The sequence below is a fragment of the Perissodus microlepis genome, chromosome 18 (assembly GCF_051167445.1).
Source record: "Perissodus microlepis isolate ML-2025 ecotype Zambia chromosome 18, ASM5116744v1, whole genome shotgun sequence".
Classification (NCBI taxonomy): Eukaryota; Metazoa; Chordata; class Actinopteri; order Cichliformes; family Cichlidae; genus Perissodus; species Perissodus microlepis.
Window position 1 is genome coordinate 36,507,278 of NC_140478.1, and position 12,964 is coordinate 36,520,241.

General features: G+C 38.3%; 1 protein-coding gene across 1 annotated transcript; it reads left to right on the forward strand.

The window, feature by feature from the left end:
• The first annotated feature begins 10,088 nt into the window (after positions 1-10,088).
• Positions 10,089-11,591, forward strand: LOC146368898 (uncharacterized). Its single transcript, XM_084913601.1, has one exon. The coding sequence runs from the start codon at positions 10,089-10,091 to the stop codon at positions 11,589-11,591; it is 1,503 nt and encodes a 500-aa protein (XP_084769727.1).
• Positions 11,592-12,964: the final 1,373 nt, after the last annotated feature.

Consider the following 12,964-nt stretch of genomic DNA (forward strand, 5'->3'; position numbering starts at 1 on the left):
TCTCAGCTGAACTATGGACACGCACACACATACACTTACACTGATAAGCACTCACTCATCCCCCCTCCCTTTCCAACGCCTTCGATGCTTGTTGCCCCCTGGGAACACGAGGCGGGTCCGGGCCCGTGCTGTCGAAGAGATGACGGCGCCGTCGCAGGATGGCTGCTGTGTTGCCTGGGGTTACTCCTCATCCCCTACCCATCCCTGTGGCTTGTCATGTCTTCCATAATGTTGTGCTGTGGACATTTATGTGCTTTTTTGTGCAGAGGAGTTTTTTTGTTTCCTGTTCTCGTGCTGTCCTACCATGGAAGCACAGCATGAGTGGAGGTCTCTTTTTTTCCTCTTGTACCTTCCCGATGTTGTGTACATTTCAGTGTTTTTCTTGTAACGCTACCGATCTCCGACTTGTAATCCCATGTGATGTCTGTGTTATGTGTGTAAGGTCGGGGGGGGTTACCATCTCGCTGCAGGGCAACCTGCTTGCGACAAATAAAGCTGTCATTCATTCATTCATTCATTCATTCATTCATTCATATGCAAAGTTGTTGATGCTCTCTGTATGGTTGCCACTCGAACTCCTCACCGTATCTCAAAGACTGAACCCTTCAGGAGAAACTCATTTCTGCTGCTTGCGTCTGTGATTTCTTCACTACTCAACGTTTCTGAGATCTGGAATGCAGATCGACTAGTAAATCAAAACGTTCACCTTCTGGCTCAGTTCTCCCGTCACCACCACAGTCTAGTGCAACACCTGAGGTGTCGGATGTCATCCCAGCCTGTTCACATCCAGCAGTAAACTCTCTACTACATGGTGATTGTTCGGATGAGGCCAACAGAAACACAATGTCTGAAAAAAACGTTGTATTACATCTTTTTCTTCATGTAAACGAACGAAACTTCTCTCAAATCCATCAGTCTTTTCACTTACTCTTGAGTTAATTAATCAATGTTTGCATTTCTTACCATTTCCTGCATGAAGAGATTACAACAGCTGCAACTCATTATTTTACAGTACTGAAGTGAGCAGCTTCAAATTGCTCTTTCACTTATAACTGAGCTTAAATTGGACTTTTCTACTAAAAAAACCCTGTAAAAATCACTGTCACATGACCCAGAAAAAGATTTCCGTTATCATCTAGCTTCAATGACTTTTGGACCTCATACCATTAAACACTGTTTACACTGTCTTTGTTTTAAGGAACTGAAACCAGTTGTGCTTTTGCTTTAACTGTCAGCTGCTCTGATACACAGAAAAAAAAGGCAGGATGGAAACGTGATTTGTACAGTCTGGTCCCAGCAGGTTTTCTCTGGTGATGTGGTTTCACAGTCTTGTGACTTTCATGTTTTACATGAATTAGTCTTTTTGGTTCACAAAATGCATCTATTTTAGGGCTTTAGTCAGGTTTAAATGACTGTTAATTACCTGAAAAATAAATCTGTTAAAAGAACCATTCAGTCACTTTGTAATGGGACGTATCTTCGGCACAATCGTATGTACTGTGCACCTGAAACTAATATCGTTCACCATTTGGCGCTTCCTTCTCACATGCCAGAGAGCTATTACAGTTACACCGCAGATGGTGTCTAAAATGATTTAACCCTCAACTTCCTAGCAGTTGCATCATTACATTATTTCAGCATTTGCAGTTATTCCAACTGTTTTATTAATCCTTAACATACTTTTCATTTACTTGTTCAACTTTACAAAATGCCAGTCAAAAAAAAAAAACCCAGAAAGTATACGGGACATTGACTGTCATTCAAACCTGAACTTTACCCAGTATTTTCCACATAAATCAGCTAGCACCAACATTAAAACCAATTACATTTGCCATGCTGCAATGGATCCTGGTTTTTATGTGGATGTTGTTTTCACACAGACTGCCCTACTTAAACATTATTACAGCCAAATTACACCTCCCATATGGCAATGGCACTCCCTGACGGCTGCAGCTTCCCTTGGAAGTCTAATGCGTCAGACCGGAGCTTAATTACTCAGGAACAACAACAACAACAACAAAAAAAGATAAATCCACATATATATTAGCGTCTGAGTTGCAAGGGCCAGCAGTCAAAGCAATTTTAACTTACATTTTATTTAAACATATGGGATCCCAGCACCACCCTCTCCCCAGCCACCTACTCCACCTCTTCCAAAGTGAAGGTGTGGTATCGGGGTGCTCAGCCCCGCCGTGAGATGTAATGTCTCCAGCACGTCCTGGGTCTGCACCAGCTTACAAAACAAAGAAACAGATTAGAGCTGGGGACCTGTCGCTGTTCTAAATGTCTTTGAGTGGTTACAATTTCCACTGCTTCAAATCTGTTAACTAACAAGTTTTCATTTAAATATGTGTATGAGACTCCAACGTATTTACAAGTAGTAACCTCCAGGTCTGAAAAATTAATCCAGAATGGAAGTGCAAACAACTAACAGGAGCAGTTCCTCTGAAAGACACCAAGGCTGGTGCCAATTCCCGCAGTTAGAGCAACAAATACTGAGGCAGCAGTTTGAACAGGCTTGCCAAAGCTGGACACAGCGGAAGATTGAAAAGATGTTGCTGGTCTGATGACTGCTGTGACATTCAAATGGTAGGGTTAGAATCTGGTGTAAACGACATAAAAGAATGAACATCTTGCCTTGTATTAACATTTCAAGTTGCTGATAGCGGTGTGAGAGTGTGGAGAATATTTTCTAGGCATACTTTGAGCCAATTAGTACCAGCTTAGCATTGTTTAACCACCACAGCCCAGCTAATGCTGACCATGTCTATCACTTTATAACCACACTGTACCCATTTTTTGATGGCTGCTTCCAGCTCAAATTTATTTTTTATTTTTTTTATTTTATTTTTTTGTTTCACACATGGTACAGCAGTAATGCATTCCCATACACAACCTTCCTTTCAATTAAAGTAACACTGTTTCCATGCATGAAAAGGAGCAGGAAGAAGAATAAATTCTTATTGATACCTGCCCCCTATCTGTGGTAATACAAGTAGGCAACCAAAATTACACTATGACAATTTTCTGCACATAACAAAACAAAACAAAGCAAACAGAACAATATACTCAACAATGAGCAATACCACTAAATATCAAACTAAAAGGATCATTTTTCTACAATTAAATTCTATTCTTTTCAACTTCTTCATATTGGTTTATCATTTTATTCTTATAGCAGATTTTAAATTGAGAAACATTTATACAACACTTAAGATGATCACTGAGAGAATTCCAGTTTCTTATGCCTATGACTGTTGGACACATTTGCCTGTGTGTGGTTCGAGCAAACCGGTGCTTAAAATAAAACTTCCTTCTGCCGTCCCCATTTTCTGAACACAATACAAATAAACTTTGTAACTTAAGAGGTAGTGTTTTATTTTTCGCCCTAAACATAATAGTTAAAGTCTGTAATTTCACTATGTCTTCTAGTTTTAACAATTTCGATTTTATAAACAAATTATTAGTGTGTTCTCTATATTTAACAATATGCATAATTCGAATCGCTCTCTTCTGTAATAAATATAATGGTTTCATATTAGTCACGTATGTATTCCCCCATACTTCAACACAATAGCTCAGATAGGGTAGAAACAATGAAAAATATAATATTCTCATTGTCTTGTAATCTAATATATATCTAACATTACCCAGGATATAAATACTTTTAGCCAACTTTTTTTTAACATGTTCAATATGTGATTTCCATGTTAACTTGTCATCCACTATTACACCCAGAAAACGGAATTCTGTCACTCTTTCAATTAATACTCCCTCTATAGATAATACTATCTCTTCCTCCTTTACACGGTTTCCGAATATCATAAACTTTGTTTTTTCCAAATTCAGCGATAACTCATTTACATCAAACCATTTTTTAATTTTTTTCATTTCAATAACCATAATTTTAGCCAATTCTTTCAAGTTCTCTCCGGAACAGTAAAAATTTGTATCGTCTGCAAACAAAACAAAATTCAACATTTTTGACACATCACAAATGTCATTTATATATAAATTAAAAAGTTTTGGTCCTAAAACAGAACCTTGAGGGACCCCACATTCTATTTTCATTCTATCAGATGAATTGCCTAAACACTGCACATACTGAAACCTATTATCTAAATAGCTGCTTAACCAGTTCAATACTATTCCTCTCACACCATAAGTTCTTAACTTAGAAATCAAGATGGAGTGTTGCAGAGTGTCAAAAGCTTTTCTTAAATCAATGAATACCCCTATAGTATATTTATTATGATGTGTTGCTGATGAAATGTCTTCAATAGTATTCATTAATGCTATTGCTGTTGATCTGTTCCGTCGAAAATCCGTATTGACTTTCGCTTAACAGTTGATGTTTTTCAATGAAACTATCAAATTTTTGTGCAAAGAGTTTTTCAAGCACTTTAGAAAACTGTGATAGCAATGATACTGGTCTATAATTATTAAAACTATGTCTGTCTCCCGATTTATAAAGAGGGATAACTTTTGCCACTTTCATTCGGTCAAGAAATACACCCGAATAAAATGAGAGATTAAAAATATAACCGAGAGGTTTGATTATACAATCCAAGGTCTTTTTTACGATGACCATGTCTAACCCATCACAGTCAGTGGATGTCTTGTTTTTAGATTCTGCTACAATAGCTATGATTTCTTTTTCAGTGATTTCCCCTAAAAACATAGACTGTACCACTCCATCTCAAAATCATCTCAAATCATCTCAAACTGGTTTCTTGAACATGAAGATGAGTTCACTGTACTCCAATAGAGCATCTTTGGGATGAGGTGGAACGGCAGATTCAAGTCAACAATTAATGAACATGACTTCATGACGCAGTTCTGTCAGCAACAGGGGTCATACCTGCTATAAACAAGGTGTACCTAACAAAGTGACCAGTAATTGCATATATGCTGTTATGATGGATGTTTATAATAAATATTAACTGAGAGAGAAAAGATACACCAAAGCTACTCTAGGGTAATAACAAAACGAGGGAAATTAACAAACTACATCTAACTGTTTTGGATTCAGAACAATTATTTTCAGCCTTTTATAAGGATTAAAATTTATTTCTGGATTAAATTTGGCAGCTTGAACTAGTTAAAGAAGATGCTGCCTATCCTGACATTTACATGAAAAGTCAAAACTACTATTTAAGCACAATGACGACAGACTCCAGGCAGACAATCCTGTAAAACATGGAAATATGAAGCATCTCTGATGGCTCAACACAGTAAGAAGAAGGGATGGAAATGATGTATAACTAGTTGAATACTGGAATCAGTGTTTTAAGCTGTGATGTAATAAACTAGTGGTGGGAAAATGAAAAAGAAAGAAGACAAATGTTTCCCTTTTGTGTTTTCCCGATTATGTGTCCGATATTTAAAAAAAACAACAACTATCTATCATGTACAAACTCTTAACAGGAATAAACCTGAAACCAATTGTTCTGCTGGGGAAGTTTCGTAAGCGGTACGAAGTTTAAAAAACAACATTCACCTGAGGGAGGCCCCCAGGAGCTCAGGTCTGACTGGTTTCAGCGACCAGAAACTGGAATGTACGGTGAGCAAACTGTGTTAAAATGCAGTGACTGATAAAAGACGGATGAGCACCATCACCATCACAATTAGTTGATCAATGTTCTCAATAATATAAAAAAAAAAGGCTTTCTCACAGACTGTATTATAATACAAATACAAACCACACATGGATTATTGCATGGTCCTGAAGCCAGCAGCGCCCTTGGTCATGAGATTTGTTTTAAATGTTTGCTGTATTATTGTTTTTAAATCATTGGAGTATACAGATTTTAAAAGTGTTTTATGATTACAATAGTTCGTAAAGTAGCAGAAGTATTCACACATCACAGTGACGCAGGTTAAAGGTTAATTATCAACCTTCTGTGGAGGAAATAAGGTGCTTGTTGTGCATTACGTTCAACATTTTCCTAATGTACCTTCAAACAGCTAATACCGCTTGAGCATTCCTGTCTGTGCCTAATGTCAAGTCATAGTCATGTAGTTTCTCTTTTCAAGTTCTTCTTGATGAAAATCACACTTTAACCTTTGACTTTCATAAATGATGTGACAGACTTAACACCATGTTAAGTCTATTTGGCAAATTCTGATCAATTATGAAGGATTTTCCAGAATATTCTGACCGGCTACCTTTGATAACGCAGAAACAGAAATCTTGAGTTGTGGTATCAGGGTGCTCAGCCCACAGATATTGAACTTCACATACCCCATCTGCCTCCATTTGGGACTGCAATGGCCTTAAAAACCCTACACATATCTTCCCTACTTAAGTGCAGCCTTTTTTCTAATGGAATTACAATATCGGCATCTGGTCTCTGACTTCTCATCAATTGTGTGGGCGTCCTTTAGAGGACATTTCATCGGAATAAAGGCAAATACGGTGGTGCCTTTATCTGCAGAAATATGTGGCCTGTAGCCAGTGGGTGGGGCACCACATGCTCGCTCTCACTGTTAGATTGGATAGAAAAGTCTGCAGCAGGACAAGCGAATATTAATGACGTTTCTGAGTGTTTCGATTCCATCAAGAACAAAAACAAATCTTAGCTAACCAACACTCACTGGGTTTTAGTGGATTACTATATTTCACAGAAATATTACAGAAACAGTTTCTTTGGTACAATAATCCAGCTGTGCAGAAATCAGGGAGTCGGGAAGAAGCAGCTCATTAAATTCTGTGCTTGTTTAAGACTGAAGCACATATTATATTATCATAATACCAGAGCTGAACTGGATGACTCATTCCTCATTAAATTACTTCAGATGTTATTTAAAAAATATGTATATTTTATGCAAGTGAAGCTGCTTGTGCTGCCACCTAAACCAATCATAACGTGGCCTCAAATGTTAAAGTAACCTTATGAGCAGAATCTGATATAAGAGACTATCAGTTATGGAGACAAAGATAAAGGCAAAAAAAAAACACCTGTATTTAAATTAAATAAGCAAACTGATATGAATGAACCTTACATTTAGATAATACAAATCATCAGCAAGAATAATAAAAAACAAGCAAAAACAAATAATAAAACAAACCTCAGCTAACGTGGAAGCTACACTGCAAGGTGGTCTGTTTAATAAATAAAATCTGACAGGTCACATACAGGACCATTAACATCTCTGTAAACAGAACTCAGCTCCCACAAAGCTCCAAATGAAGAAAAACTGCATCTGCATGCAGAGAACTGTTTGTGGAGACATCCAGCATGTCGACGCACAGTGAGTGAATGATGAAGAACAAACCATAACGAGGGGCAGGGCTACTACACTGCATTGTGTCCATCAGGTAAAAAAAAAAAGAAATCTGTTGGCTAATCTACACCATATCAATAACAGCTTCCTTAAGGTTTTAAAATGCACTGCAGCTGCATTTTAAAACATATCTACAAGCAATGCCAAAGAAACACACAGGTATGAGTACAGAGGTACTATGAAGGTAGCTCACTTCTTACTGGAGTATATCACCATAGTGACTTAAACTGTAGAGCAAACCTGCTTCAGAGCAGGTTGTGTTTGAGATTACGGATCAACAAGTATGAAATCACCACTTAGCTACCAATCAGTTCTCTGGAAAACTGCTTTACAACAAGTACCTGAAAGATCCCTTTGGACTGCTGTGCCATGGATAGTGGGAGGATCTTTCCATTGATGAGCATCAGTAGTCTAATCAGTTTAGATTCTTAAATTCAACTTCATTCTTTGACTTTTCCCATTTGTCTGCAGAACAATTTCACAACATTTTGAATTCCTCTATAAACATTAATCTCGTTTTTTTCTTTTGTCTGCAACGCTTGTCCCTAGCATGTCCTCGTCCATGAAAGCATTTGATCTTATCTGAGCAATTCCTCTTGGTCTCCTGTATCACTGCTCATCATTCGACATGCTTTTCCCAGTATATCCACGGCCATTTTTGTATTTATGCTTGTATTTTCTCCCAGACTGGTAAACATCAACAGAGCTCAGCAAAAGAACTTTTAGTTCCTATTTGAACTTTATTAATACAAGTGTTTAACCTTTTCATGTTTATGGTTTTATCTTTCTTTGTAAAGTCAGCTGTTCTGCTGCTCTGTATGTGATTGGTCAGATGCCCCCAACGCCACCCCTTTCATGTAAACAGGCTAGTAGCTAAAATGGGAAACCCTGGGTTACCTTATAGAGTTGATAACTAGCGTCATGTGATCACTTAGTCTGATTGACAATGTTGGGATAAGTTAATCAAGATAACAGAAAGATTTCTTGAGTATGATGAACAATGAATTTAACTCCTAAATATGACTTCCTAACACAGAATGTGATGACGTCATACGCTTTGTACTTTGATGTGTGGTGATTGGAAGTGTCTGTGTGGTGCAGCCTGGACAGACCAGACCAGCTGCACCACACAGACACTTCAAACCTCACCCGAGGACAAAAAGCACAAGAACAACAACAAAAAAAGAAAGAAAACAAACCTTAGAAACATGCAGGGTTACAGGAGAAGCCAGTCGTGCAGAGGTGAGCCTGTGCGAGTCTGAATTTAACTCCTATTTATGACTTCCTACCAAAGAATGATGATGGGAGAATTTGGATTTATTTATTAACAGATTTATTACGCATTAGTTTTATGGGTCTGTTCCACTTAAGGTCAGATTGGTGTCTATGAACCAAAATGAGTTTCACACCAAGACTAAACTCGTGTCATGGTTTGCATTATGCAGTGGTTACAGTGGTGACACTTATTAGACTCTGAAGTCTGTGCACCAGTTTTTCAGGGTCCTATAGGTGCAATTGTTGCGACCACTGTAAATGTGACACCATCACAGAAAAATTGTATAAAATCAGAAGAAGAAAGAGAACTCTAATATGATGGCTGCACACCAGCTGGATCATTATAACAACATCACATCACATGAGTAACTTCAACATGACGAGACTTCAAGGACTCCAACAATGTTCATACAGTGAGGATAAATAATGCTTTTTATTATTTATTATAAAAAGGACACAATATAGATATATAAAACGCAGCCAGAACTCCAATAACTAACATGTCCATTAATTTGACACGTTGGTTTATATATAATTTCTTTTTCTCTCTTAGCTTTTCAGCTCCACATTTTTGCCATTTCTTCCACACTCAACTCTTTTCTACAAGCTGAGCACACAGTGAAGGTAGGGGAGGGCTGGTGGCATTAAGAGATTTGATTGGGCAATCTAGGGGCCAGTTAGTTCTTTCCTTTGGTGAAAGTTGGGCTCTTCAATTCAGCATGGTACAACTCCAAAGATTCTGCAACATCAAACCCTCTGTCTGCTAATATTACATCCAGTTACAAGATGAGCTTCCCGACCCCCTGAACTACGGATGCCCTACATGACTGTTAGGACAACTTATGTATTGCAAGTATGCAGTACTAAGAATAACTTGATGTTTCTGACTTTGCATTATGAATTGTTTACCCACTGACAAACATTTCAAGTTCTACTAAATTAAAAAACAATTTGTGGTAACCTGATTATGATTCAAAAAGAATAATTAACAACACTTCTTGTAATGGTGTTAAAATCAGCCCAGCTTTTATTTTCATATGCAAAAAGTAAAAGAAAATCAGCCAACATACTGGACACATATAATTGTCAATATAATTGTTTATTGTTCAACACAATAAACAATTATACTGTCACCATGGTTACTGGTATTGAAAGCTTATTGATAATTTGTCCAAGTAAAGAATGCCCTCTCACAAATGTCATGTGACCACCTCATTGGCTTACAGAATCGTGATGTCACACACATTTAGAATCTTACCACCACTGTGATCCTTTGATCCTTTGATCCTAAAACCCTTAAATAGGGGTGAGACGCAAGAACTTTCAGTCCGTTATTCGCAGCATTTATGTGTGCAGCATTTAAACGTTCGCCAGAGAAGCCTTTTTTGGGATCCTTTTCAGAGTCACTGTTAACAGATTCCAACATGTCTCCAAGAAAACAGAAAAAAAGAGAAAACGTAAAGCCCAGCGCTCCTCTTTGCAATCGAGAAGACGATACTCAACTGCAGAAGATGTGCTCGGAAGAAATGCATGAGCAAAATCTCATGAGCAATCACAATACGCGACACCCGCCCCAGCCAGAGTACACCAGTTACATCTGGGAAAGTTTTTTTAAACAACGAGCGGAGATTATCAAACTGAGAGAGCACTGTGAGAGAAGGACCGCCGAGGTAGATAGACTGTTCAAACAGCTTCTCGATAAGGAGGATATTCAAAAGGAGAAAGAAATGGAACTCCTAGACATGCGGGGGAGGAACTTTGAGCTCCAAGCAAAGCTTAATAAAGTACAAGAAAAACCAACAGAAGAAATCCTCCAACAGAAGAAAAACGAGAAAGAGAGGGAAAAAAAGATTCAGGAGCTGCAAGTAAAGCTGGATGAAGCTCTGCAAAAAAATCAAGAACTCCTCCAAGAGAAGAAACAACTGGTCATAAAACTCCAAGGCACTGAGATAAATCAAAAAGTGCTGAAAGGAAGGGTTGAGTTTCTTCAAAAGAAAGCGCAACAGACCATGAAAAAGGAAGATATGGATTGCAAGCTTCAGGACAGCGAGAAACACAAGGAAGCCTTGCAAATAAAGCTTGATGAAGCTCTGCAAAAAAATCAAGAACTCCTCCAAGAAAAAGAACAAATGGACATAAAGCAGCGCAAACTGCAAGGCATGGAGGAAAAGCACAAAGGACTTCAGGCAAAGCTTGAAAAAACACTGAACAAAAATAAAGAGTTGCTTCAAGAAAAAAAGCAACTAGAAATTAAACAGAAAGAAACGGACTCCAAGCTTGAAGGCGTGGAGGAAAAATACACCGCGCTGAAAATAAAGCTTGATAAAACAGTGCAAAGAAATAAGGATTTCCTACAAGACAAAGAACAATGGGAAATAAAGCAGAAAGAAGATAAACAAATTCTCCAGGACTTTGAGAGGAAAAACCAACAACTGCAAGACCGTTATAACAAACTGAACTCCAAAACAACTGAGCTGGAGGGGGAAAAGAAAAAAGTGCAAAAACAATGCTCAGAGATGCAGAGTAAGCTCAGTGACATGCTGAGAAAAAACACAGAACTGGAGAAACTTTCCAACAACTTGAAGTGCAAAAACACTGAGGTGCAGATGTTAAAGCAGCAACTAGAGAAAACAAGCAAAGACCTGCAGTGTACACTTCAAGAACTCGAGAGAAGTCAGCAGCTACAAGACGCACACAACAAATTACAACACAGTTATACAGAGATGCACGAGGCAAAGCTTATGCAGGAGGCCAAATGTAAAGAACTGAAAGAAAGGCTCGAAGAAAAACAAGCCAAATTAGAAGAAGTGGAGACAACATGCAGGAAACTCGAGAAGGAAAATACACAAACAATTGATGAGTTACGAACCCTCATCCTAGAGAAAAAAGTGCTCGTGGAAAAGATGATGGAAAAGAAGAAAAAACGCTTCCGCTTCTTCTGGAGAAAGAGCACTCCTGCTTTTTCTATTTTTTCTACTTTTCCTTCTGCTGATGTCACCCCGTCTTCCTCCTCCACCGTTGCATCGTAATTTTCACCTTAACTCCTAACACCTGTCCCATCTCCCCCCCCCCTTTCTCTTTCACCCTCACCCCCCAACCAGTCCCGACAGTTGACTGCCCCCTCTAGAGCCTGGTTCTGTCATAGGTTTCTTCCTTTAAAGGGAGTTGTTCCTATCCACTGTCGCACCCAGTGCTTGCTCAGAGGGCATAGTTGGGGTTCTCTCTCCTCTATCTCTTTCCTCCTTTCTATCCCTTTCCTTTACCCTCTTCTTTACCCCCCACCCCTCCCCCCTTTTCTATTCCCCCGCTTTTCTATTTCCTTAATAATTTAATAATAAACACAATTGGCTACATTTTAAATGTGTCTGATCAACGTCTTCATTCAAGAATGAATTGTCTTTCTCACGGAGTCATGTGTATTTTGTGTTTTCCTCGGGCTGGTGATCCCCGCGGTCGTTCAGCCCCGGAGTCCAGAGTTTTAGTGTTTTAATCACATTTAGTGTTACATTTCAGATCACCACAATAGGATATCCATAATTTAGGATTCAGGCATTTGTTTTAGTTCAATATCGTAATCATTCTATGACTGAGTAGTTTACAGAACCTTCAGTCTGCAGCAATAACTTCTGTTGGAGCTATTTGTTCTTATTTTTTATTATTTTGAAATTAGTTAAAGTTTGTTGTTAGTTTACTTATATTTTGGGGTTTATTTACAAGTTTATTTGTAGGTTAATATTTCTTTCAATGTTTTGTTTGTTTGATGTTACCTTGTTAAATTAGTCAGTAAAAGCTGTAGGGCCATTTTGTTTCTATAAATAAAGAGACTGGTATAGGACCAGCATGCACTGGGGTGAGCTTATGGTTTTTTACTAGAGCAGGAGAAGCAGCAGGAAGTAACTAAAAATGGATCTTGTTATTGCTTGCCAAACTGGATAAAAGAAACCATAAAAACGCAACTTTAAAGTTTGGACAGTGGACTTCTTTTGCCTGCGTACGAAATATTATCTCAGTGCAGCAGTGGCTTGTGGACCTTTAACTGTGGGATGTTTGGTTTGTCAAACAAAAGGAATTGCCACTACAAAAAGTAAAAAACCTGCCCGTGGACAAAGGAATAATCCTTCATTAATGGATATGTTGGATATATGGATTTCAAGGATCACCGTCGAACTCGAATAAAAGTTACTGGATCGTCTGTAAGTACTCCAGACGGATTTGATGTTGAAGCCTGGATCAACATGTCACTCGTTCATCAAAGCTGGTGAGTGATAATATTGTTTAAGCCGTAAAGGAAAACGGTGAAGCTATTGGAGTTTAAAGACATTATTTCACTACAAAGACTGATGAACTGAGTTTTGATGTACTAAATTTCTGAAATACTCAGACAAGCCTGTCCGACACAAAC

Excerpts from the sequence above, each read along its gene's own strand:
- LOC146368898 (XM_084913601.1), top strand. The coding sequence starts at position 10,089 with ATGCATGAGCAAAATCTCATGAGCAATCACAATACGCGACACCCGCCC.